This window comes from Melopsittacus undulatus, chromosome 1 (assembly GCF_012275295.1).
Source record: "Melopsittacus undulatus isolate bMelUnd1 chromosome 1, bMelUnd1.mat.Z, whole genome shotgun sequence".
NCBI lineage: Eukaryota > Metazoa > Chordata > Aves > Psittaciformes > Psittaculidae > Melopsittacus > Melopsittacus undulatus.
The window spans coordinates 142235906-142263668 of NC_047527.1; the positions used below are offsets into that span (position 1 = coordinate 142235906).

At 41.4% G+C, this 27763-nt stretch overlaps 1 protein-coding gene across 1 annotated transcript in view; it reads left to right on the plus strand.

Annotated features, from left to right (window-relative positions):
• The first annotated feature begins 6439 nt into the window (after window positions 1–6439).
• The window catches only part of NPSR1 (neuropeptide S receptor 1), a 52294-nt gene continuing 30970 nt past the window's right edge, over window positions 6440–27763 (plus strand). The window contains exons 1-2 of the mRNA XM_031042433.2: window positions 6440–6601; window positions 17246–17378. Coding sequence (XP_030898293.1) covers window positions 6455–6601; window positions 17246–17378 — 280 coding nt within the window. The 5' untranslated portion in view covers window positions 6440–6454. The remainder of the gene's footprint in view (window positions 6602–17245; window positions 17379–27763) is intronic.

Genomic DNA, 27763 nt, shown 5'->3' on the forward strand with positions numbered 1-27763 from the left:
TGCCTGTTAGTGGTAGCAGTGGAGTACATTTATTTTACTCTACCTTAGGCTTTATTAAAAGGAAATTGGATGTAACTTGTCCCTCTTCTGCACAGTGGCTTTCTTTATTTCTCTGTGTCTGTATGCAGGCAGTCAGAAGCATGCCTGCTACTGCAAAGAATTTTTCCTCTAGCCCCATATAATTTCTTAGGCCTTTTTATAAGTGGAATTAAGCCAGAGAGCAGTTAGAATTCAACTGACTGCTTCTATATTTAATAAATAATAACCCTGCCATGAAATTGTAATTGGCAATAAAAAGTCCTGCAATACATCTAACAGCTTTCCACCTCTGTTGTAAATCCGCACTTCCACTCCGCTGCTCGTCACTGAAAGACAGAGTGTATTCATCACTTCAGATACAAGTTCCTCCATAGAAAAGGAGAACTGGGATGCAGGCATTTTAAATTCTCCCTTCCCACACTTCCTTTCATTCTCCTGCTTCCTTGTGGGCACAGAATTCCTCCTTTTATTTTTCATCTACATTTTGGTTTGTGATTTTTTTTTTTCCCCCAAGCTTTTAGTGTTGATGGATTTGACTATTTTTTTTCTGGATCACCCTCTTTCTGTAGCATCTGTAGTACCATTTGATTGGAGACTAGTGCTGGCAATATAGTCTTAAGACATGCTCTAATTTGCCATGTTTTTAACTTTAAACTTTACCTAGATTTGTATTTTTTAGATTCTTCTGCCCAGCTTATAGCAGAAGTTCAGTTCACTGTGAACAGCTCAATTGTTGTGTGGGTTTACCCCTCCCTGCTTTGCAAAGGAGGCTCAGCACTTTGCTCACTGCTGATTTCATCAGTTCAGATTCAGCAGTCATGGGCCATAGTGCTGCAAGGTCGTATCCTTCTTTCAACACAGGATTAGGTCCCTGTTTATAGAGAGTTTGTCAAAAATCGTAGTTGAATGCTTAGCTTTATTCCAAGTGCTGTGTGTGCCCAGAGTGGGAGATAAATACAGAGTCCATGTGAATGAGGAATTGCAGCCAGAAGGTTGTGAGTTTTTTTCACATCTTCACTTTACAAAGCTCTTCCTTATGGAAAGGGAAATCAAGTGGCCAAGGCCAGAAAGGGAATGTGCAGAGGAACATGGAACTCAGTATCTTCCCTGAACGCCAAGCCTGTGTCTTAGCCATTGAGTTATTCTTCATGCCCTGCAGAGGAAGAGAAGTTTATCAGCTCCTGGCATCCTCTGCACTCTAACAGGGGAGAAACTCCTAAATCAGTGAAGGCTTGAATGGAAATAATGCAAATGACATCTTGTCTGCAGCCACCAGAGGTAGCAGACAGTGGGGTATGGCATGGGGGGAGAAGAGTATGTCTCTCCCAAGTCAGATATAATGTGACATCCACACACTGTAGTCCAAGATGGACTAACAGTTGGTTAGAACAGGACAGGAAAGGACAAGACAGTTACATTTGGAAGGGACCTACAATGATCCTCTAGCCCAGCTGCCTGTTAAATTGGTTTTAGTTTAATCAAACATGTGCAAATGGAAGAAAAATTCCTTTAAGCAACAATATGAAAACTGCATTGAAAATAATTCCTATTTATATATGTTAAAGGCAGTGTCTGTTGGTGGTGGCTGTTTAAAACACTGCAAGGTGTCTTGTGGAAACATTGAACCCGGTTTTCCTCCACTGACTTTCCTGTACTGTGTGAAACTGAACTGTGGTGCTGCTGAGGCTCTGGTTTGTAGCTCAGAAGTCTATATAAATTAATAACAAGCTGCTGATGCCAGGTGTAAACAAAATGGGAACTAATACCTCTGTCTGCACAAGTCCCCCCCTCAATGTTCATTAGTGTTCACTGTAGTTAACTGGGACCTTAAGCAGGGGGAGGAGGATAGGACATCCATATGGCTGGTGTTTTGTTCTCTGTGGTTGCCCTGTTAATGAGCATATGGTCTGCTGGGCAATGCAGCCTGGTGGGCTGGCTGTGTGCCTGATGGATGTGCTGGGAGCCTGACAGGGCTCACCTGAAGCCACCTTTCCCATTTGGCAGCACACCTTTAATTTCTGAGCTGTTCTCCCTTTCCAGCTGCAGCTCTTTGAGAAGGGCAGACGGTGCCTTGGCATTTGGAAGTGGAAAGTTTTGAAGGGAAAATTTTTCTGGTACTAATGTGAGCTGTGAATTTATTCTGCCCATCTACAGGCATCCCTACGCATAACTACTTGCCAGGACCCGATGGATGCCATACATGTTGGCCACCTACTCAGCTCCTTTAAAGCAGGAATACTCCAAGTAACTATGTTGACTGCCTCAGTGTTTTATAGGAATGCATGTTTATCAGGCATCTGTTTCATTTCATGGGGATTGGTTCTTTTTTCCATAAAGCTACTTGCGATTCCAGTCACTGAACAGGAAGCAATCCTGCTCTGCAACAGAGTGAATGAATGGAGAATCAGGCCCTTGAAGTACATGGTTTTCTTGATGGTTCTATTGAGGGGAACAGAGCAAAGGGATTTGAAATTTCAGGGTTTCTGACAGTTCCACTAAGACAATGTTCATATTTAATAGCATTCCTCTCTGTGTTTTCTTCATCTGCTTGCTTCTTTTCAGAAAGAATTCCTTAAGGATTGATTATTCTTCTGCAACAGTTTCTCGGGGAAAAAAAAAAGATAAATTGCTATGTATCCTTTTTGTAAAATGGACCAATTGGAATTGACTATAAACAGTAGCAAAGATGTGAAAAAAAAGTCCTCCTTTTTAACTTATCTGTGGAAGAGGAACAACGTGCTCATATTTTCTCATTCCTATGATAAAAATGTTCTGTCTTTTCTATGATTCTGGTGCTTTACTATGGGTGAAGTCTAGATTTTTGAGAAAGGTCTGTTCAAAAACTTAAATTAAGATGAAGTCATTTGCTGGCAGTTTGGGGATCTGTTTCAAAGCTGGATAGCTACTGATGGGCCAGAGATCAAGGCTGGAGCCCAGCAGAGAGCAGTCATCTCATTCAGTGATGCTTTCATTGCTTCAAAATAGAGTTTGTTCCAATTTGGGGTGAAAATCAAACACACATTTCTGAGCTCCAGCTGCCAGCCTCTAACTCCAGAACTCAGGAATTTGAGGAACCAACAAATGGAACGGGCTGTGGCATGAGATGACCCCATGTGGTGCAGCTGAGACAGTCACAGGTTGAGAGTCTTTGCAGATTCACACATTTCTAAAGACCAGCTGAGGCTGGCAGTGTCAGCATGCTGTGCCAGGTTCCCAGGCAGCACCTCCCTGTCCTGCTTTGCGATACAGATCCTGAAGTAAAGAGCTTAGGAGCGAGGTTGAAACTAGCTTCTGAAATCTTGCTGTGTTCCCTGACTCTTCAAATCCTAAGGTACAGCCTCTTCATTCAGAAAGGTGGAGAATGGAAATCTAGTAACTGTATATTTATGTCACAAAAGAGCATTGCTATTTCAAGTCTTTGAAGACTGAGAAACTTGATGTTGTCTCCTCATGGAGGAGCTAAATGTGGTGGGTAAATAGTTACATCCTAGCTAAGGTATGTATGGAGCACCCTGCATTGCACACAGCTGTGGTCTCTAACAGTCCAGAAACCCAGGTGCCTCTTCCCAGCTCCAGCCCAGGCTCTGGGACCACTTGCAGCCTTGGTTGGTTCCAGCTCTGAGGGCAGCACCTCACTCTTTGTGTATTTCCTACTCAACAGATCCATGCCCCTCCAGAGGCACAGCACCGAAGGAAAACAACACGTGTGCTAAGCAGCTGGTTAAGTGAAGGAAGATGAGCTTACGTGAGACAATAGGAACTGTGTCACTGGTGTGTAATTTCTGCTCCATCCTTGCTCAGTGGGGATGCGGGAACACAGCTCTCCAGTGGTCCTGAGCTGCCAGACTTGGCAGCTGAGCTCCACTGCTCTGCCCCAGATGTTCAGCTCCTGGGGAGAAGGGCTATGCATTGGGAAGAACAGACTGACATCCCTTTTCCTAAGCCAGCATTTATAAATTCAGATAAGCATGGATTTTAAGAGAAAAACAGCTAACTTGCTGTTCTTTTACAAATAAGGAATATCTCGTTCTCTTTCTTCCTGCAGTCCGATAGCATTATTTCTTCTTTTCACTGAATATGATTATGCCTAACTACTCCAGGGTGCAGGAAACTCTAAACAGCAAAAATCCATTTTGTTTTTCCAGTTTTACCCCAATAACTAAGAGAAATCTGCTATAAATTCTCTGTTAAAAATAATGCAGACTTGAGCACATCTGTCCATTTGTGCCTAATCTTTTAAACAATTAGACACATCAAAGCATTTAGATTTGCTGACTTTCTGCAAATTATCATCATCATCATGCACAACAAATAGTGTCACACAACATTATCTATCAGGGAAGATAAAATAAGGAAGTGCTCAGCATAGGAGGGACTATGTATTCCTGCACAACCCTTACTACTCCTGCTGCTAGGATTTGGAGAGCAACGTGGCTGTGATTGCACCTCTGCCTGCCTTGAAGTGTCCACTCTGTCCTGTTCAAAATGACCCATCTCCATCTATTATGTTTCACAGCTGCTGTGCAGGAAAGACCAGAGCCTCTGCATGAGGAATTTCATGTTTAAATAGTTAAAACCAGTATTTGCACTTGGTCTTCAAAAACTTCGACTCGTTGCTCCTTTTTCCCATGAGTACCTGCCTTCATCTGTCTCGTCCTATCAGTCTTCTGGTTTCTACATTTGTACATGGTTTCCTCTTTTTGTCAGTCAGGAACATCACACCACTGTGAGGAGATACAAGATATGTGTTGCAGGTCTCTCCCCACGTGTCTGCACATGGAGGATATCAGTTTTGTTGCATTCCAGCTTTCACTGCAGCCATTTACAGTCTCAGGTTTTCTGGTCTTTTGGTAAGGCTTTATTTAAGAAAACTAAATTTGTTGAGACAAACATAAAGGGAATGGCCAATGAAATGACATCTAAAACAAGCCCTCTCTGTTCCTCTTCCAAATAACCCACTCTTTTTGCTTAAAGAGTATTCTCAAAATGGCTTAATCTTTCCTACTTCTGAAGCATGCCTGTGCTCTGATGCAATGCTAAAGTGTGGGTTAAAAAAAAGACATCCCAAAAGGTTAAGAAAGCAGCATCAAGTTTTATTACACATATTTTACACATTTTACACATGACAAATATCACACATTTTCTCGTATTATACGTCAGGAAAAAAATAGAATAATAATTTGAGAGCATTTGATATTAAAGTGGAGAGAAGACTCAAGTTCTCTCTCTGTAAAACTGTCTCAATCTCTTCACCACTGAAAGTTGTTGGAGACTTTGCAACATCCTGGCTGATGAAAATAACAGTCAACTGTAGGAACCAATCAGGTATTCCTTCCTAGAGGATTGCTGATTGGTCTCCTCTTCCTTCCTAGAGGAATTGCTAGGATTTGATCTTGCCTTTTATAGGCTCTTTGGATTCAATCATTAGAGTCTTTTATTTTGCCATTAATTTCAGAGGTATTCAAACAATTTACTTATCCATTAAATCCATGCCTCTCCAGCTTACAAACAAGGATGTATTCAGGATATGTGTGAAATGTTTTGCACAAGCACAGGTGAATAACATCAGTCACTCTTCCCTTATCCACCAGTGTTGTAACCCTGTCATAGAAGGCCAACAGATTTGTCAGGCACTATTTGCCTTTAATGAAACCATACTGGCTGTCACCAAGCACTTTCTTATTTTCCATGTGTGTTAGCATAGTTTCCAGAAGGATCTGCTCCATGATCTTCCCAAGCACTGAAGTGAGACCAACTGGTCTGTAGTTGCCCAGGTTCCTCTCTTTGCAAAGGTAAGTGTGAAGGCCTATTTGTGATATTTTTTCCTTAGTAAAGACACCTTTACAAGTCAGATAGATACTGATAGAAACTGTGATATCTTAAGTCTAAAAACCTAATAGGGTTTTGCTAACACAGGTGCTTGTATATGGATATATTATAATTCTGCAGGTAATCGACATCAAAGTGGGCTGAGCCAGGGTAAGTAACCCAAGTTGCTAGTGGAATAGCCAGGCTCCTGAACTTAAAGCAGGGAGGATGTCCATGCTCTCCCAGGTGTGCCTGACTCCAGAGCTGACAACTTGGGATGCAAAGCAATCCAGAGTCCATAAGACACATGGCTGGATCCCCATGTGCTCACTTTCTTACTGTCTGCTGCTGCTCCTGCAGCATGCAGGAGCATGTGGAGGGCTGTCGTCAGAGTTGCACTGAAGGAAAGCTCAGAGGGACAATGCCAGCTTGGCTTTTCTGGTTTTTTTCCTCTCCTATCACTCAGCTGCACTGAAGCCCGACACCTCTGGCAGCCAGCGGTGAAGCAGTGAGAAGCTGGGTTTGTTGCCGTGCTTTTACGAGAGAAGCCCGGCTGCATTAACTCTTAGGGAGACAAGCACCTAGATACCTCGAACAAAACCCAGTGATGGAGGTCGGCTCCACAGAAGCCAGTAGCAGCTCCCAGGGAAGCACCGGCTGGCTGGATCTCACCCTTGTCACCTGCACTGAAACGGTGACTTTCACTGAAGTGGTGGCGGAAGAGGAGTGGGGATCCTTTTACTATTCTTTTAAGGTATCCTTTTAAAGTGTGCATTACTTTTCTCACATGCTTGCAGCTCTAGTGCTCTTTCAGCACTCCTGCGGGGAGGCAACTGGGGTTGTTGAACTTTCTTGCCTAGATACTGGTGTTTTTCCCCCCTGCAAAGACAGCAGGCAGCATGTGTGAGGCATTTACTGAAAAACAAAACAGTTGTAGGAATTGGAGTTTGGAGTTTCAGGTCTCAGTCAATTGCATCCCTTTCCAAGAGGGGACGGTGCTGTTTTTCTGTAGAGGTGTTGTAATTATGCGTGCATCTTTAATCAAAAGGTTGTCTTAGTTTGACACATCCTTTATATCATTTCTTATAACCATCATCTTGACATAAGGAATTTCTTTTCCATTTTCCAGCTGCAACAAACACTACACAGGTGAGAGGGGTTTGTGTTGGTTTGTGGCTTTTTACTCACAAAGGACAAGCTCTAATTAATTGGTTTGTTTGTTTGTTTGTTTTTAACTTGAGCAGAGGATACAGAGTCTCTGTTATGCTGCTGTTAAGAATGCACTAGATGAATCATTTAGTAGTGAATGCTGTTGAATGACATGGGAAGTGTATTCACTCATCTCCGAAAACAGACATCATCCCCTGCAATGTGGGGATGTAGGGAAAAGAGGTGCTGAAATTCATCTCTCCTTCAGATTTCTGTGCCTGTTGTCAATTCTATTAAGCAATGAATTAGGAAATTATTAATTAATTAAATTATTCGTGCTGCATGCCATGTCACTTTACTTTTGTGGCACATTGTACAAGTTCAAGTTACGACAAAGTCTGACAAGGAGTACCCTGCCATTGATTCTGGAGCTCAGGCCCAAAGACATCACTTAACTGGAAAGACACAGACACTTAGTTCATTTGACAATATGTTAGGTAAAAAGGGGTATGTTCAGAGGCAGTTTTTATTTCTGTGAGATTGTTCGTGCTCTGACACAATGCAGTGGAAACAGTGGAATTACAACAGGTTTCCATACCTGTTGAGGAAAAACTTCAGTGGTAGCTCTACAATTAATTAATGAGGGTCTCTTTTAACATATCACTGATACATTTTTTCCTTGATAAGACAGTATTTTCTTATCTAGGATTTCAAGGATGAAAATTCCTTTTTTCCCCTCTTTTTTTCCTCTCCATGTTAGACTCCTCAGATGCTCTTGATTGATACAAATCAGAAGTGACAAGCAAAATCTAACAACTTTATCTCCTTTGTTCTTTCCAAAGTTAGTGTTGTGAAACTGAACAATGTCATGGGAGCAGTATTTTATAATGGTAAAAGTGACAATTAATTCTGATTAGAGAGTCCCCAGGCAGAAAAATGCTCCTTAATAAGGGAGATTGAGTAAATTACAATAATTAGGAAACCATGGATAATCATGCATGTTCATCCATTGCTAAAGGAAACTTGATTCTGTTAGCTGAGAGCTTCTCATTAGGCTTGGACTCCTCTGTCGGAAGTCTATCTATCTCTGGCACACATAGCATGAACTTTGCGAGGAGGTTCACTGATTTCACATCAATTACTAGCTGTTAATAGGCATGGCAATATTTTGGCTCTGGAGACAAGTGACAGCTGGTGCTGCTGCGGGAAAGGAGGGGATAAAGCACCTGCTCTGATGGTGATGGTGCAGGGAAGACAGGGCTCCCTGCCAGCAATCTCAGCGCTCTGTAAAAGCTTCACGTGTAGAAGGTGCTGCTCATACCTGCTGACTCAGTTGGCTGTCCTCCATCAGGACTGCCCACATTGTGGCTGTATCCTTGCAACCTCCAGTGAGCCAAGCAGCATCTCCTTCTTCACAAGGATCTGGTTAAGCAGCTAAAGTAATAAAAGTTTCAACTTGGAATAGGCTGAATGAGTTAAAAACCAGAGCTCAGTGCTCAAAATGTAGCTATAAATGGGGGTTTTGGTCTTTTATTAGGATTTTCAAACACATTGTAGCCTGTGGCTGACAGTAAAGGCAGGCTGGGTAAATGGCCACAATGAAGGTTGACCCCAGTGCCTGTGTGTCAGGAAGCAGGCAGGACACACAAGCTATTTCTGCCTGTAACCTGTCTTACCAAAGCCGTCATAGGAAAACATGATTCAAGCCTCCAAGTGGCAACAAGAGAGTGATGCTCACCCTGTATATGGAGCAGTTCCAGTGTTAATGACTAACAATTTTGCCCAATGACAGCTATGTAGGGTATCTCTCACATTGCTTGAATTATGGGAGCATGAGCTGTTTCTTCTTCTCCTCCCGTGCTTCAGAAAGACACATAAGGAAGAAATAAGACAGGACACATACAGGGAAGAAGTTCTTCCCCATCCCTGGCAGTGTTCAAGGCCAGGTTGGACGGGGCTTGGAGCAACCTGCTCTAGTGGAAGGTGTCCCTGCCCATGGCAGAGGGTTGGAACTGGATGAGCTTTCCCACACTGTGAGTGCTTCTCTGCTGCTCTCTCAGAAGCATTTAAGTTTCTGTCTATTCCTGTTCATAGCTTAACAACTAAATCCGCACTGCTTTAGATTAGAAAGCACTTTGTCCATTCAGTTAGATTTCTTCTCTTTATTAATTTTGGCTGGGAAATGGAGCATTTCATCCACTTGGAGGATTGCACTATTCCCTTTTGGTAGTTATTATCAGAGCTCCTTGGCCAGCTGCTCACCAAGTCTTTGCCCATAAGTCTGCTTTTGGGGACATGGCCAGCTGTGCTAGCTAGGCTGGCTCTTAGCATGCAGAGTTGCAGCTTTTGGGGCAGGACTGGGTGAATCCACACATCACTGAGTATGGAAGAGGAGCTGGTGCTTCCCATGGCAAAGGTGCTGGCTCATCCTCCCCTTCATTATACACATCATTTACATTCATGCCTTGCAGCTGTGTTATGGCAAATGGTCCCTGAAACCCAGACTATATTTCTTCCCAGGTGCCTGTACATGAGGCATCCAGGTAGGTCACTGTCTTAAACCACAAGAAGTCCTGTTGGCTGGGTCAGCACCAAATTCAGAACAGATGTGCAAATGGGTATTAATTACAGCTCCAACTTCCCAGGCCAAAGGAGAGTTCATTGCATCCCTTTACAACCTCTTCCATAAGAATTTTGTCTATGTGTAAAAGGGCTTTAAGAAGAGCATCAGCTTCCATCTGCCAAATACAGTAACCTGAAAAGAGCAGAGATCATCTGAACACATGTGGCCTTCCTCTGCTTTAGGACCTTCTTAACTCTACAAAACTGACAAGGTGCAGACCAGAAACCTGCCTGGAGAGAAGTTAAAATCTCCGAATAGGTTTGTGCTGGTTGTCCACAGGGTTGGGAGGTTTCATCAGGGCTGGAGGAGGCACCTGCACTTGCCAGGGCCCCAATAGACCCAAAGCTTCCCCAGTGGTAGGAGCATGCACTCCCCTCAGAGGGCGTTGAGTAGAGGTCCTACCTTTTTCAAGGGGTGTGCTGAGAAATGGAATGTCCTACTTTTATGCAATAGAGTAAATGTTGGAGAGCTTGAAGGAGAAAAGTCACAGACACTGTTTCTTTCTTGGTGGGAGTGTTCTCACCATCATCTCCTGCCTCACAGGAGAGGGCTGACTTCCATCATCTAGTACATTTTCTCATTGTGTTTTCTGATGTGTGGAGCTGAGCCCTCACCTGTGCAGCAGGACACAAAGGTTTTGTACTTTACACTCACAGTTGTTTAGGAACCATCTCTACCCAGCCACTTGTCTACATGTTGACTTCCCCCTCCCTCTTGCTGCAGAAACCCTGGTCCCTGTGCCATGTAGCATCTCCACAGTAGTGATGCTGAAGTGCTAGAGCTCTTAGAAGGAACGTTTGCTCCTCAGAAAGCAACAAACCAATTGAATCCACCACAACAGGTTTTGTACATATAATCTAAATTCCCATGTTTCAGGAAGGACAGTTTGCCAGTACCACACTGGTAGCACTGCTTAGAGCTTCATGTTTTAGCCCACATAGCTCAGATACTAAACAAGACTGCGTAGCTATGCTAGAGTAAGCACATATCAAAGCGCATGTGTGCATAGCTATGTTAGAGTAAGCACATATCAAAGTGCATGTGCTGCTTATCCATGGAGACTAATGCTCTTGACAAAGGTCAGGGCTTACCATCTCCAGCAAAGGGCTGAGGAGATCAGCTTGTGGAGAGAACGTTTGCACAGACTTGTTTTGTAAGACTGCCAGGTATCAAAGATTTGGCTCCAGGTGTCCTCAGAGCCTGTTTAAGTCAGAATCTGATGTCGCTGCCATTTCATCCAAATGCAGGAGCCTCTTTACCTCCTGGAAAGCATTTACCTATGCCATTACTTATTCTGATTTTCAAGCAAACCTCACAAAGCATCCCATCATTGAATACACAGTAGAAAAATAATAATGGGTGCTGACAAATTTCTGGAGTAATCTCTGCAAATGCAATCATACCTTTTAGAAAAATAGGCATATCAAATAATTCATAAGTAACTTTGCAGTCTTTCAGTGGGGGGGAGAGGAGAATTACATCTACACAAATAAGGTGTCAGGAACTCCTGAACACAGTCTCTGCAATGTAATGACTGTTGCTATTCCTAAGATGCTGTGCTGAGAATGTAATAGCTGATCTCTGTGTGACACTGCTGCTGCAGTGTTGGCTATGCTGGCTTCATCTAGTAGTTTAAATGCAACACAGAAGTGATCTGGCTGTGTGACAGCCTGACAGCTCTGAGCCAGCTGATTCAGGTGGTTTTATACTAGCAGCCCTCAAACTTCTGACTCCATGGTCTACACAGCCTCAGGGTTTGTGTCTGTCTGCCTCTCCTACATAAATATGCCTGGCAAGGATGAATGTCTCAGGTTTTTTGAGATGTTTTAATTGTACAGATTAGCTATACTTAACCATTTTTACCTCTTTTCATGATTAAACCAGCATTTGACAGTTTCAAAAGGGCTATCCATATAATTATGCATGGACCATTGAGTGACCTAATATTATCTCTTCAAGTTGAAAATGTTCAAGTAAAAAGTAGATAGGTACACCATGAAAAATGTATCCTCCACAACTACAGGTGCAATAGCATTATATACACAAGCTCACACAAAACCGCTTGTCAAGTTCAGCAGAATAGAAAACATCAGCTGGAGTCCCTTCCAGCTGTGCCTTTCTTCCAACCATAAGAACCCATGGGGAAGTGACTGTTGCCAGCACCTCTGACACGAAGTAAAGGCCTCGTATGGCAGTGCATCCCAGAATGACCTGTAGCCATGTGCTGGGAGCCAGTGTGAGAAAGCACTTCATAAGGCAGCCTCTGTGCAGGAAGTATGAAAGCTATCAATCTGACATGACTGGTGTCATTGAAATGGGAAAGCAACAGTCCCAGATTCAAACCTGGGGCTGAACTAGTACTTATGCACTTTGAATCAGGCTCAATCCCTATGAGCAACTGCTCTGATATCAGGCAAAGGCTTCTGCAACTCAAAACCTGAGCAAAAGTACCTCTAATGGGGTGGGCTATCGGTTATAATCCCATTTCACAGCTGCAGCTGATGCCCCCAACAAAGGGAATACATAATGTGAGAACTGAGTGAGCAAGGGAGCTGTATGGGGAAAACAGGAAGGAGGGATGGCATTGTGGCCCCAGAATATCTCCCAATGGATCTGAAAGATTTAACTATGGTCTTGATTAAAGCTGCTCTCAGGGATGATCATTGCACAAATATAAAGCCTCTTGCTAGACTTAGCCTGGATTCAGAAATTTTGATAGACAAAATAACAGGCTTTTTTCTTCTACAAGCAAAGGAAAATGCACTCATTCATCAGACAAGTTTTCTGGCTTATATTTCACACATGAAGAGTCTTGCTTCATTGACTAAAGCTAGTTTTAATCTTAAAGCAAATTAGCAAAACATGAGTGTGTGCTTGAGAAGTCAAGCACTTCCATGCTCCAAACGCAGAAGCCTTGTGGAATAGCAGTGCATGCAATGGTTGTAGTCAAACCAAATAAATCCTTTTGACTTTGATTTGTTCTGTAACCTTAATTAAGTCACCAGCATCTTTAATTTTTCTATTCTAAAAGAACTGGTGTATGAGACTAGTATCTCTCATGGCATTCCCATGTAACGTAGTTAGCAATGCCCGTTGCAAAAGCAGCCCTTGCCCAAAGCTTCTGTGCATGGGTTTGGGAGAAGTTATTAGTTTGCTTTTTATCCAAAATGCCTCAGATGTCTGTGCAATGTTACTAAACAATGGGTTTTTTTTGTAAATCACCTTGCTGAGGATTGTTACTAAAAGGATTTTTGTTTGATGGACAAACAAGACATGAAATGAAACACCTCTATGTCATGCAACCTTGAGATGTTGAATAAAAGAAAACTATAGAACATGTAGCTGAAGTGAAGTTCAAGGATCAGTCAGCTATCTGTCTAATCCAGTAACTATTTTTAAGACTTTCACAGATGGAGTTTTCACTGACTCAATCAATATATATATATATATATATATATATATATATATATATGGTATAACTTAAGATGATCAACCAGAATTCTGTGCTGTGGTTTTGGTTCACTGATTTTTAGCCAGTCCACAGCAGATCTGAAGGGAGACTATTCTTTTTTTAACACCAGTCTTTTTGTGTCTTCAAGTTCATATTTTCCTGCAGTCTGCTTTTTGCTAGATTAAGCAGCTTAATTCAGTCAGTTAATTCAGTCTCCTGGATATATCCTCTAGACTGCTGTCAACTCATTGCTCTGTGTCTCTTGAAGCACTGAGCCCAGGAGTGGGTGTAGTAGAATGGCTGAGTACAGTGGAAGGATTAGAGCAGAGACACATGAGACAGCTGTCAATCTATCTCATGAGGGTGGTTGTCACTCCCATGGTAGGGTGACATTATTAAATCATGTTCCACTTGCGGGGCATTATGCGTGCTACATGCAGGGGGCATGTTTGGAAGACTCGTCCAACCCTGTATGATTACACCCACTGCTCTGTAGAGTCCTGCACTTGTCCTTTGTTGAACAGTACCTTGGGGGTTTTTTTAGTGCGTGTTTCCAATTCATCAAGATAATTTTGAATTCTAATCGTAGCCTCTGTGAAGGCCTTTATCACAGTGGGTATCGCTTTAATAGCTACAGAAGTTTTCATTCTGCAAGCTAACACAGACTGAGAGAGGCTGCAGTGATTTAAGTAGCCTGTTATTATAACTCCTTAATCCCCAAGAATGAGCTCTTTTCCTTTTCTCTCTAAATGGCAACGACCACAAATAGATTAATAAAAACTTTGGCTTTGTTCTTTTATCTATGGCCTTTAAAACTTACCTCTCCTATATTCAGCTTTTGCATCTTTTCAGTTACCTTTGTAATCTGATTTAATTGTATATTTCCATAGAGGCTTAGCCTAAAATTGCTTAACTGTACAGCACTGCTTTTTAACTTGGCAGGAGGGGATTTAAACTGGCTGTATACGATGTGCCCCTATGTTAGGGAAACACCCCTCTAACACAGTCTCTCTTGCTCCAAAGCTATTTCTTCTGTGGGAATCATGAGAAGCTTTGAGTGTCAGATCCTTGTTCTGTTTGTAACTGTACCAGTATAATACAGGAATACAGAGTTTCTTCCAGAAAATACTCTCCTGATTTTACACCAGAGACAATGAGAACAAATTCTGCTTCTCAGTTGTCTTCATGTGTTAAAGACTTTTTCTGAAATGGAAAAGACAAACCGAACCCTGAGGAAAGGCCACTGATTTCAAGGACAAAAATGATGTGAAATCATATGTTTTTAATTGCCTTCTAAAAAGACACTTCCTTCCAACTCCTGGACAAAGCAAACCATCCCCATAAAAATAACTCCACATGTCTCGGTGTCGTGGTTTAAACCAAGCCCGCACAGCTCATTCACTCACTCCCCCTTTTTTGCTCCCACAACTCCCGGAGAGTTAGGAAGGAGAATCCAAAGAATGTAGCCCCCATGGGTTGAGATAAGAATGGTTTAATAACTAAGGCATAACACAAATCCCTACTGCTACTACTACTATAAATTATAATGATAAAGCCAATAACAAGTGAAGAGGATACAACACCTCACCAGCCACCGACCCATAACTCACCCCACCCTGCCCAACCAAGCACCGACTGATACCTCCTCCATCCCCCCCAGAGCTCCAGCCCTTCTGGGTCTCTCCCCGTTACCTCCTGGGTATGACGTGCTATGGTATGGAATACCTCTTTGGCTAGCCTCGGTCAGGTGTCCTGTCTCTCTTTCCTCCTGGCTTCCCCTCCTCCCTGGCAGGTCCCTTTATATAGTGGCGCAACTTCATTCAGGCCACGATAGTCTACTGTTAGTCTCCACTCTCCATTAGACTTTCGCACTGGCCATATGGGGCTATTAAAGGGTGAGCGGGTCCTGCTGATCACTCCCTGCCTCTCCAGTCTACGGATCAGAGCTTATTTGACAGGGAAATTTTTCCAAGAAATTCAAGAGATTTGCAGACACTTAAAAAAGGTGGAGGTTTGGCTTTTATTTTTGTCTAAAGGCTAAATATCAAGCCCACACAAGCTGTCTTATCTAGATCGTTCTATAATCAGTGGAGACAGGCCATCCTAAGGTAGGTGAGACGAATGGTGATTCATCTCTGAGACACTGCTATTATCTAGACTACAGGATGACAACTTAGAGCAGTTCTCTTTCTTTGGAGCTTTGCAGTTAGGTGACATGACCCAAATGGCAGATTATGCTGGCAAAAGTTGTCATGCTGGGAAAAGTGAAACGATCTAAACACAACCTTCATTGCATGCTTAAACTAATCTCTGGGTTCAGGCACAGAGCGCAGCCTCAAATTGCTCATACACCAGGTTTTGCCTTTCCTGCATGCCCACATAACCCACAGGGTAGTGTGGCTACCTACCCGGAACAAAGCTGAGGCTAGTTCCCACAAGTGTCTCCCCAGCAGAGAAGGGACCATGGCTTCTGGCCAGGATGCTGCTAAGAGTTGAGAAGGCACTAAAGCCCATGGTTCCTTGCTCCTCCTCCTTTCACTCCATTTCACCTTCCCTTCCTGCACTCACAGCTGAGCCATCTTCTCTTTGAAGGCCAGAGGAGCCCTGTTTTATGCTCCCCCATGAGAAAGTCATGGGTTAGTGGCTGCGAAATGCTTATGAGTGCTCTCCCCTCTTTCTGCTCCATCATCAGCCCAGTCAGGTAGGCATGGATCTCACCAACAGCCTCATAACAATGCTCTGGGGTCATTTCTGTAAAGCCAGGAGTGGGGATCCCTCTTGAACTGCAGCCCTTGCCTGTCTTCTCCATTTTTAACTAACTTCCACACTATGGGTTTGGTGTCAGGAACTGGAAGATCCCAAACAACTGCATTGACATAATCCAAAACTCATCCCAGTTTCTAGGAGGTGAGTCCAGGCAACCAATACATCTGAAACATTGGAAAGCCACGAGAAGACAGAACAGGGGGCTAAAGGCTCTGCTATATTTCATTTATGCAGGGGTCTTCTCAGGAGCAGCTGGCTCTGGGAGAAGAGTCCCTTATGGAAACTGAGTTTTAACTTTAGTAACTATCAGTTCTGCTGAGATGGATAAGTATTTTTTCTCTCTTCAACTCTAGTAATAAGGAGTATATTATTGCTGTTGGCTACATTAGTATTTTTGTTTCCATCTGAGTTTTTCTGCTTTACATCTTTCAAACCTGTTACTGTGAAAAATCCACTCTTCTCTACTTGTCTTCACAGAAGAGCAGTAGAATCACGTTCCATGATGCTACATACAGCTTTACATGGGATAGGGTTTTATAAGTGAGAATTTTACAGAAATGAAGAATATTTTCTCCAGGCTGACCCTATGTTCACCAGGCTCAGAGCTGGCTGTTTGCTAAGGAGAAAACAAACTTCACACTAGCATGGAGGGGGGAAACCTGCAGAGTGGCCACTGGAAAGTGATTATCTTGCATCTAGCAAGGGTTTTGGTAGGCCAAAAGTAGGGAGAAGATTTGGCATGTGTTCACAACACAAGCAAATGCAGATACATACGCCCTTGTTCTTGCAGCCTAAGGATCCTGATGCTTGAGAGCACAAATATTCGTTTCTTTTCATTGTAGGCAGTACCACTAGGGGACGTTTTGTCATCACGTATCGCTCTACACAATTTTCCTTACAGTGGGTCATGCTTACTTTTCAATCTTGGTGCATATCTAGATCATGGAGTGAATGTCTGAATTTCATAGGGCTTGTGAATGACCTGGACTCACTGGAGCTGGGAAGGAAAGAAGTATTTATTTCCCTCATTTCTCCAAAGGAGCCCATCTATCAATAGTCCTTACAGAGTGAGGAAGCTGGTTATTTCACAGCTTGCTGGAGCACCAAGAGAAAACAGGGCTGCCTCTCACTTTAGTGTTATGTGCCGAGCACAGATACTGCTAGTGGGTTTGTGAAGATAGAAGTAATATATAGCCACTGCAATCAAAGTGGAATGAATATCACCAGCAGTGAAGCATGTTAAGTATTTGCTGAAAGAACAAGGATATCTTTTAAAATAAATAATTGAAATCCATTGGCAAAACTCACATTTCACTCTTCTTTTCCATTCTCATCTCATTTGTCCTAACTCACTGGCTCAACCCAAGTCACCTATCAATACACTTTTCTTTCCCTTCTCTTCAATGCAGACAGAGCAGCTGGTGACTCTTTGGATTCTCTTTATTGTCACTATTGCTGGGAATGCCATTGTGCTCTTCTCTACCTGGAGGAGGAAGCGGAAATCTCGAATGACCTTCTTTGTTACACAGTTGGCAATCACAGGTAGTGTATGGGAGGGATCGCTATTGAAATGACAAATAAGAAAATGCAAGTTGAGTGGTGAAGAATTCAGTTGCCATAAGACAGGTGGACGGCTGCTTACCTCAGAGCTCAGTCTGCCTCCCATCTGAAAAGATGTTGCTAGCTGTAGTAGAGTCTGCATCAGACGCAGCAGCTACAACTCATTGATTTCCTGAATCTTATCTTCCAGTCTGAACATTCATCCACATTTCCCCAGGTGTTGTCATGGAACTGTTTAAATTAAACTATTTTACAGTTAATCTCTTGTGTTTTTCTACTAAACCCCTTTCTAAAGCACTTCATAAGGGTATTTATTGCTCCACCAATTACACTCTTGCATTGGCAAGTGAAAATTATTTCATCTTGTCTGGTTTAACCAAGCTAAGGAAATATAACAAAATGTAAAGGTGGAAAGGAATGCATTTAGCTTTTTTTCTGAAAGGGGAAAGGATGCTGGCCCAAGAACTTTGCAGTTTTTAAATGAAATGTACAGAAACCTGGTTTGTAGAACATCAGTCTCAGCAACTAGGAAAGGAAAAAAGAGCATAAGCAGCACATTGTTTCTCTGTGGCCTTGAATGGGCTAAATCTGTGGGGATTTAGGTTTCCCAAGGGAAAATATGTGCTCTTTCTGTAATGGTGTCCTGCTACTAATCCCGGCTTACAAGAGAGCTGAGTTGTATTTTTTTGTGTATGTAAGATATATTCATATGCTTTCTGTTGACTTTTTTTTGGTGAGCTAGGGTAGGAATTACAGCACTTTTCCACTATTTAATATGTGATTTCCCATACTTCTTTGATGTCTGTTGTGTATCTATCTGTTCAAACTGGAAAACAAAGGACTACACACCCCAATTGTCAACATGCATTCTTTGCAAGTAAATGAACTCCTGTTCATAGTCTCATCCCTGTCTGCTCAGGAACTTGTCCAGTTTGAAACACTACTCTCAGTTGAAACAGTTAGAACAAGTGCAAAGTGATGGAAAGGGACTGTCTCATAACTGCTGGTGATATAAGAATTGTTGCAGGTGATATAAGAATTGTTGCAAGGTGAGGAGGTGAAGGTTTGCAGTGACTCTTCTTCTGAAGTACTGGCAGCTGGATTTCCTATTTGTCTGTGAGTCACTTGTAATTCACCTCTTATCTCGATTGTACCAGTGATATTATCCATCATGTAAGGTGTGTTGATACAGCCTCACAGCACTGTTTGGAAGCACCAGTCACAGATCAAGCATTACAGTGTTCACAGGAGTTTGAAAATAGCCAGTCCCTCCTCAAAGAGCTCCAAGTCCCAGACTGGGATACAGAGGATGATAAAACATATGCAACAAAGCAGTAGTACAGGCAAAGAGCAGAAGAACAACTGGTCACAGATGGATACTGTCCACTTTCTATCTATCATCATCAGCAAGCAGAATACTGGGGGAAACTGTCATAAGAAAGGCTTTGGAAGAATGAATGATGGAAAATGACCCCTTGTGTCCATCTGGCACAGAAGACACAAGGGCTGGACCTGCTGCCAGAGCAGGGACACAAGTGATAGATACACCATCACAGTGATAGAAGATGGGTCCTAATAGAAAGACCTCAACTAAACAGCAAAGGGTCTTGTTCTAGTAAGAAAACAAATGTATTTGCTGTAGTAGATAAAGAACCAGCATAAAGTCATGGATGTTCAGGTCAAGGAAATAAAACAAGAGCAGACAGAAATGTCCGTAACAGGATAGCTTAGGAGAAGGCTGGTCCACATGAGGTGTGCTGGGATGAGGCTGCTCCTATTGCTGTGCTGGGTAAGCTCTGTGTGGGAGTTTTGATATTCTGGACCCATTGGAAATGCTGCTTTTTTGGATAAGAATGGGGGTGGATAGAGAGCTATTCACTAGGGTTTCAAATACCATCTACATGAAGGGAGGGGAAGGCATTGCAAGTGCGGTTTTGAGGGAGCTGGAATAATCAGTGGCAAAGACAACAAGGCAAATAATACCCATTAGAAGTGGACAGCAAATAATGTATGCAGCTGACATTACAATATTGAACGAGGTCCACGTTCCACTCACTGATTCTTCTGACCTTCCCATTCCTAAAATTATTCCTGACTTTTAAAATCAGAGCTTCAAAGTGCCTGAGATCAACAGTCTTTTCCATTTCATGTTATGGAAATACACATAAAAAGTTCACTTGACATTCACATCTGCAATGTTAAAAGAGGTAACACCAGCTTGAATAGCAAAGCTTCTCTCAAGCAATGTTGACTTCTTTTGCGATGCAGGAGTCAGAATTATAATTTATCTTCCTGCACCAAGAGCTCCTGTCAGTATTCTGGCACAAAGAAATTACTTCATTCCTGAAATGGAGCCATTTCACTTTCTTATCTTCAAAAAATATTAATAAGAACAAAGCAAGCTGGCAACAGTCATCATCTTTTCACAACAAGTTATGAGGTAGATGTAGAATATTATGAAAACACTGGCTTGTCACATTGCTTTGACATGCCAGGCATATTCAAATCCTACCAACTAAAGCCTAATCTCCTGGCAAACAGTTTCTGCTTAGTCAATATTACTACTTCTATCTATTTTGAGATTCTTAAAGTATTTATTATTTCTGCCTCAGTAGCATAGAGAAGAATAATGGATATAACTTTATCGATGCAGGCATTTCGAAGCCATTAAAAAAGTTTTTGTCTATTGATCTGCAGCTCGATATTTGAGTAGTGTCCCCAATTCTCATGTCTTCCCACTAATGTAGCACCAAAATGAAATGAAAATACAGCCTTCGTGTTAGAATAAACAAGGTATTCAAAGCAAATTGTGCATAATACATGAATAGGAAATGAGCACTGTTGTTCTCCTTGACTGGTTGCCAAGCCAGATGCAGTAGAGACGTAGCTGATTGAGGCTCCTTTCAACACTGCCAGAATGGAGTGGTTCAACCCACCCAGCAAATGCAAAGATAAGAATCGTACTGATCCCTTACTACACCATAATTCAACTTGGTGCTCAGGGCTTCAGGGATCTGTAGCAATGTGAGTAACCCCTTCAACTTCAGTATGCTTCAAGACGTTGCTGAAGCCTGGATTCAGAATATTTCATGTTAAATATATGCTTATACAATGCCTGTGTCAGTACCACGTCTATGTCTAACTCTCAGCTCATGCATAAATCTCTGAAATTATCTGAGTATTAAGCAACAGGAAATCAGCTAAGAGTTAACAGCTGAGTTAAACAATATTACTAATCACTCAGCATCAGCTAATTTAACAAAGAGGAATATTGCCATATTTGCCTTGTGTTCAGTTTGCCTCTGGGCATTTCCCTTTATTGTAAAAATGTTTTTTCTTAAAAACAAGCTTATCTGTGAAGACGGAAACTAAAATTCAGTTTCCTACAGATTTCAATCTCCAAGGCAATTTAGTTTCTCAGAAACTGAAAGCTCTGAAGATTACACTGTGAGGAGGGTATTTCTAAACATCTTTTCCCAAATAGTATTCTTCTGAGTTTAGCACAAGTTTTGCTCATGGCATAGCTAACTCTCCTGACAGGAAACTCCTCACATCTTCCTCTACCTGATGTCATTTCACATAACTTGAGAGCCTTAGTGTCTTTAGGATCTTTGCCTCTTGGAGATCAAAGAGTAGGGTCTAACAGATGGGTGACTTCTCAGGTGCAGTAGTACACTGGAAAGCTTCAAGCAAAATACAGTTGTTTTCAGAAAATATGGTTTTCCCACATATTTATATCCATTTAGATCACTTTACCCAAATGATCTACCAAATAAATGCCTTCTTAACTCAACTTTTCAAGAGTAAACGCAGCAGAAACAAGCTATACTAAAATACTATTTGAGTAGCATTGGACAAGGAATGTAATTCATTGGTTAAACAGTCCATTCAAACTGTTATTATTTCACCAATTCAAAAACCAATCAAGAAATATATTAAAAATCTCTACTAAAAAGTATTTTACTTCTCATTATTCTTCATCCAACTTCAGCTACTGCTGACAGAGGAATGTATTTAAGTTCCTTTTAATCACCAAACATGCATAGTTTATTGAGGTTCTTTTCTCCAACAGTAACATCTGGAAAGTTGGAGCTGGAAATGTCATGACCATTAGCTCCATGACTTTCCCCTATTTCAACACAGAAGTCAGTACCTTAAGAACACTGTTAGATTTTGTCCGTTGTTAGTGGTAGAAATACATGTAGATGCTTTACTGCATGCTGAATTTTAAGCCATAAGCTGACAGACTTAGTTGGAAATGTGTGTTCACTTAGGTATTGCTGTGACTGTAATGAAGAGAGAAAGAAAAAAAATATGGTAGCTTACATATAAATAGAAAAAAACAAAAGATGACTTATAAAAGCATTTAGCTACAGTCTATATGGTGTTATAAATACCAAACCTTAAGGGATGATTTGAGAATGACATTAAAAAGACAAGGAGGTGTTTTTAAAAGTGCCTTTTTATATCACTACCATATTCTTCAGTTGCTACAGACAGCTGGATGATAGGAAGCTTTGGGCTTTAAGCAATTTTACATTCATTTTGCTTAGTGTTTAGTAAAAAGACAATATGCTTGCCACAAGAGGGTTATGTGAGCAAATAGGTGGAATTGGGCCCTGCTAAAGCAAAGAATGTTTATTTTCTGTGCTGCTTCTGCCCAGAGAGAGCACGGTTGTAAGGCTAAAACCATCTGTGCTCAGCCATTGTCTCCTGGGATGGCTTGGTTAATATGACTGAAGGCAGAGTCTGCCAGCTAATCTACTAATTAAATGGTATTAAATAGGTGCCTCAAACTCTACTACTACAACAGCTAAACACAAACAAACACATTAGAAGTTGTCCTTCTTTTCTTCTTATTCTCCTCCTCCTCTTGTTTTTTCCCTTACACCTAAACCATCATGGCACTGACTGCTTTAATGGACTGTGCCTGTCCTTCAGTGTTTTTCTTCCTTGCCTCTGTGACTTGAAGGAATGAAGATGACTTGTTACTCCCTAATATGTACAAAAGCTTAATATAATAACACCATTACCAAAATTAACTGATAATTGTATCTGTTACAGCTTTTCATCTGGAAAATGGAACTTGTAATATTCCTGCATATCAGAGAAATCATACATACGAATTCATCAGTTTTACAAGTACCTTAGACATCACAGTGATTATGAGCATTGGAAGTTAATTGCATAGCGCCAATTAGCAGCTAACTCAGCAAGTCACCTTAATGGAGGTGGACTGCTGGCAGCCAAAGAGCCCATAGATTTCCCACTTATACTGGAAAACTCATGCCTTGCCAGCTGAGTCTTGGCTGGAACCTGCCATGTGATTTACATAATTGCCCACCCAAGATACAGAAACCTAATGCAGAATGCTGAACTGAAATAGAGTTTATTTCAACAATTTACAGAAATCCGTGGCTTTCTCCCATTTCCACACCTTTATTTTCTGCTGATGTGTGGGAAAAGTCTGAGGAGAGGTGAGAAGCATCAGTATCCTACCTGCAGAAAAGAAGACTTAGAGGTAGTTACAATTGTACTGCAGAGCTCACTGATAAAATTGACAGAAGGATATCTGCATCCATTATGTCTTAGAACTGCTTGAGAATGTAATTAATTAAATAATGTATGGTAAGGGAAAACTCTCTGCTAATGCATCATCCTCATACTACGCTACATGTTCCCATCACTACTGAAAAGGATAAGTCAGAATCAGGAAGGGTGTCACTGACACTGACATTTGCCTGAGTTCCCAGTGGCATCCAAAATCCCCAGTTTTGGAAGAAGCCTGATTCCCAAACACCAGCTGGAATTCCGACAACTCTGCAAATCACCTGAGTTCATACACAGCTTGAGAACTAGGGAAATAAATAGATTATGTCCACCTTTCCTCTGCAGGCTAGAGAAACCTAAGCATTTAATACAACTGTTCATTTAACATTCACAGAACAAATGAGAATCAATTTACCAAGAGCAAAAACAGTCTCCAGGAGTAAACATGACAACATTAACATTACTTATTCAGTGCATCCTATGAAACTGTGTTGAGTTGTCTGGACTGGGAGTGAATAAGAAAATCTATTGCATGGCTGTATTAGTTGCTTGAAGAAGAAACAACAGTTTTCCATACATATCCTGCCAAAAAGACTAATTCAGTTGCCGGAAAACAATATGGGACTTATTTTAAGCTAGGTATGTATTAGTGTATCCCCCAAAAACAGAGACATGGTGCAGGATAAGATGTATGTGGTTGCTGCCTGCAGTAATCTGTGGTATTACATGGCAAAAAAAAAATCAGATATCCATTGATATTGGAGATTCAATACCTTTATTTTAGCAGAAATTCAAATTCTTCTTTGAACTTTAGCTCAGATTTGAAGATGATTCATACAACCCCAGATCTTAATGAGTAACTTGAACACTCATGCTATGCAATTCCAGTCTGACATTATGAATCATGCTTTACTATACTCTCAGGTCAGGTTTCTTATGTGAAGAGCCAGGAATATTTCTGTATGTCTCTATATGATCATTCTTGTCTGCATATAAGATTAGTTAACACAAGACTTTGTCTTTCCCAAGGAAAACAGAAAATGTCCAATACATGCATCCCTCTTAAAATGCATTTTCTCCAAAACCAAGCCTGAGGTAGATGGGGTAAAGAGTAGGATAACCTCAGGAGTTAGGCAAAGAAACCAAGAGTGAGCATTAGCATAAAAACTGAGTGACAGGAAAAGGCTTTGTGCAAAGGAGACATGGTCTCTTCTGGGGTATCAGGACCTCTATTTCATGGTGTTTGGTCACACAGCCAAAGGAAGATGGTCATGGAAAACAAAGTACAGTTTGTGGTTTAGAGGTGAAAGCATGAAGCTGAAGGTCTCACATAAATAACTTGACATCTTAAAATACATTGCTCCAATCCAGTCTAGTAGTGTAGGAACAGTGAATCTGGGACTGGCACAAATATTCAGTCGAGTTACACAATTTCCATATAAGGTTTAATGTAAACCAAACTGGTTTTGGTGCAAAATGAACTCTCCTTGAAAAGGTAAAGTTATGCTCCAACAACACTGGGGCTCTATGAAAAAAAAAGGTGGCCTTCAAGGACTGGCAATAATCCTGTGGTCTAAGGCAGTTGGATTGATTTTGCCTTCTATGTATGTAGAGAATTGGAGTCAAGGAAGTGTGCTAAGAAACAATGGAGCTCATCCTAATGCAGTAGCCAGAGCGTTTTAGTCTAACATTTGCTACTCCAAAAAGCAGGCTGGTTACTGCCCGATCAGGGAGCTCTTGTGGAGGTGGAATACACCAAAAGTAGAGAAATGAGCTACAGGTTTTCTGACAACTACTTCTGCTTTAGTTTCCAATTCCAGATGAAATTCAAGGTGTTCTCAATCAGCCTGGACCCAAGCTTGTGTACTTTACATTTTGCCTAATGCTCACATAGTTTTAGGTACCTTCTGGGAAGTCCAGAGCTGGGCATCATTATTCATGTTTGCTGTGACTACCCATTGTAGCTCACTTCAGTAGGGAACAGAAGCACTGGCACAAAACCAAAATAAGCTTAAATGTTGTATCTATCTATAACAGTAGAATGCAATGTCCCTCCCATTAGTGGAAATATAAAGATAATAAGCTCTCCAAATTTGCTACTGGAAGCAAGAATGCTCATCCATTTAAAAACCCTGTAATGACTGTTACTTATATAGCCTACTTTAATCTTACAAATGCAGGAACAAGATGTCTATGATTCATGGTTTGTAATTAGCGCAATCACAACCCACAACACAGACATCCTTAAACCAGCATTTCTGAGCCTGTTGTCTCTGAGCAGTGCTCTTCAGGCCCCTTACACGTCGCAAAAATCGCTATGCATCACAGCTCTGAGTATAGAGCTGAGGTCCTCACGGGGAAGGAGATCTCTTGAGAAAAATCCCTCTTCTTTCCCCTATGAATAGCATCTACGTACTGTACTTAATTGTTCTGGAAGGGGACACTGTGTGTTCATCGTTCATAGGTACTCATAGTGGGTTTTTCAGAGTGCCTAGTGGTATAAACTGTATTCCCTCTGCAATTGTACAACAGCAGAAACACTCTCCCATCCTGTCAGTAGCTCCAGTATCAATTTTAGTGTAGGATATGGTAATGTAGTTTTTTTCATGTTACACAGAACCACCTGGGACCCTGAAAATTTACCAGCAAAGAAGAGATGCCCTCATTTCATCTGCATCTCAGTCACTGTAACACTCTTAAGACAGAGAAATCCTTTTTAACTTTCATTTTGTGAAGCCATAATATATTTTCAGTAGAGGGATGGATTCCTGTACAAAGAATTTGAGTCTTTCCTGATATAACATACAGGGACTTAGCAGACTTTAGACCACAAATACTCCTGCTTCTAAAGCAGATAAAAACTAGCTACAGTACGCCTCTATATATTCAATATAGTGCAAAATTATTATTCCTTTGCAGTGTATATGTGTGTTTAAAATTACAAGCAGGCACCAGATTTCTGTTCCTAAGTCACCCAGGAGTGCCTTTTATTGCCATCCCTAAGGCTTGGGCTCCTGGTCACCCACAACAGAAATAATAACATCAGCAGAATATCTTGTGACTATCCTATCTACCAAAATTCAAGGTAAATCATACTTTTTTTGAACTAAGATGGAATCAGTCACTGTTTGCTTTTCGTGGGTAATAAGTCATTTCTGAAAGGATTAAACTATGATGAATGGACCTTAGATGCCCTATCTATATCTAAAGGCACCATCCTCTCATTTCATCAGACACACATAGCCTATACGTGATTCTACTTATCCACCTACAGCTCTCCACATAGGAGATCCACATTTACTCTTCTATTATTTTAGAAGGAGCTGTCATTATTTCAAATCTTTGCATACAAATGCTTTCCCTGACTAGACATCTGTGTGACTAAAATGAAAGCATTTCCTTTCAGCCAGTTCTTGCTGGTAGCTCTTTTCCCCCCTTTCACCTTCAAAGTAATTTCTCTTACCCTCCACAGGGACCTGCACTGTGCAGTTAAATTACTGCTCCATCACAGCTCTGCTGATACCAGTAGGGCTGTGTTGAGATTATAAAAGTTTTCCTGGCCAACTGCAGCACTTTTGTGTGCTGTAAGACCAAAATGCAATATAGTCTGGGCTTGTATGCTGGAGTGACCAAGTGGGTTTTGAAAGAAACAGCAAAAAGAACAAAAAAATTCTAATCTTAGTAAACTTTCTAGTTAGCCTAGTGAAATTGGAATTAGGGAAATAGATTCAGACAACCCTTTTTTCTTATAGCTAAGTGGTTGTGTGGTAACAACCTATGTTTGATGGTCTTTGAGCAAAAGGGACCTTTTTCACCTGAGGATGTCACTGTTATTTAGGGCATCATACATTTTGCTTTACACAGCATCATTATTTGCAAGGAGGGTGGAGGGAAAATGCTCTGCTAGCTTCTTGACATGTGTACAAAAGTACGTCTGAAGGAAGCATATGGTGCAACATCAGTCCTGGGAAGCAGAACGGGACATAACTGTCATAGAGATAACTGGATTAAGTTTTGTGATTGCATTCTTGCACACTGGTATTCATTTTAGGGGATTATTCATAACATCTATTTTAAGAGCCTCTCTGTAGGTATGTAATATATGAAATCAATCTCCCTGTGCTCCATTTATAGCCAATAGAGGAAAATACTCTGAGCTGCCTTCAAGTTTCTTGTGCAGAAGGATTCAATTCCTAATTTAGATCCCCAAATTTGACTATATATATCCCACCAGTGTTCATATGGCACCAGAAATGTCAGAATTACCATTAGTTTTTGACAACTAAGAACTTAATCTTCCACTGTGTCTATCAGGCCTCAGAAGTCTCTGACTCAAACCCATCTGCAAACACAGAGAAGATAGTTCTCAGTTTATTGTTTGTTGTTCAGTGCAGCAAGGCAGATCAACATGTTACCTGATGGAAAACGCATGCTTCTTTCTTTTGTGCTCCACACTGCTTCCAAACACCCATCTGGAATTTGTCCAGACTCCTCTGGGCTCTGCCCAAAAGACAATTTTTTCAAGTGGGGTCTGGAGTGACAAATGTGATTCCAAACTTGAGCAGTAACACTACAGCTGCATGACTAACCTTAAAGGAGAGCTTTGCAGGGCAGATGACTGCCATGCCCTACTGCATTAGCAGGAAAAACAACCTGAAATTAATGAGGGATGCAATGGGGATATGGATGCATTTTAGCAGCTCATTCTGGTTTTGCACACATTTAATACACAGGTACACAGAATCAAGATTTGTCAGTGTTAAACTGAGGTGACTAAACTCCATAGTCCAAACTTTGAAATCCAAAAGAAACTTGCA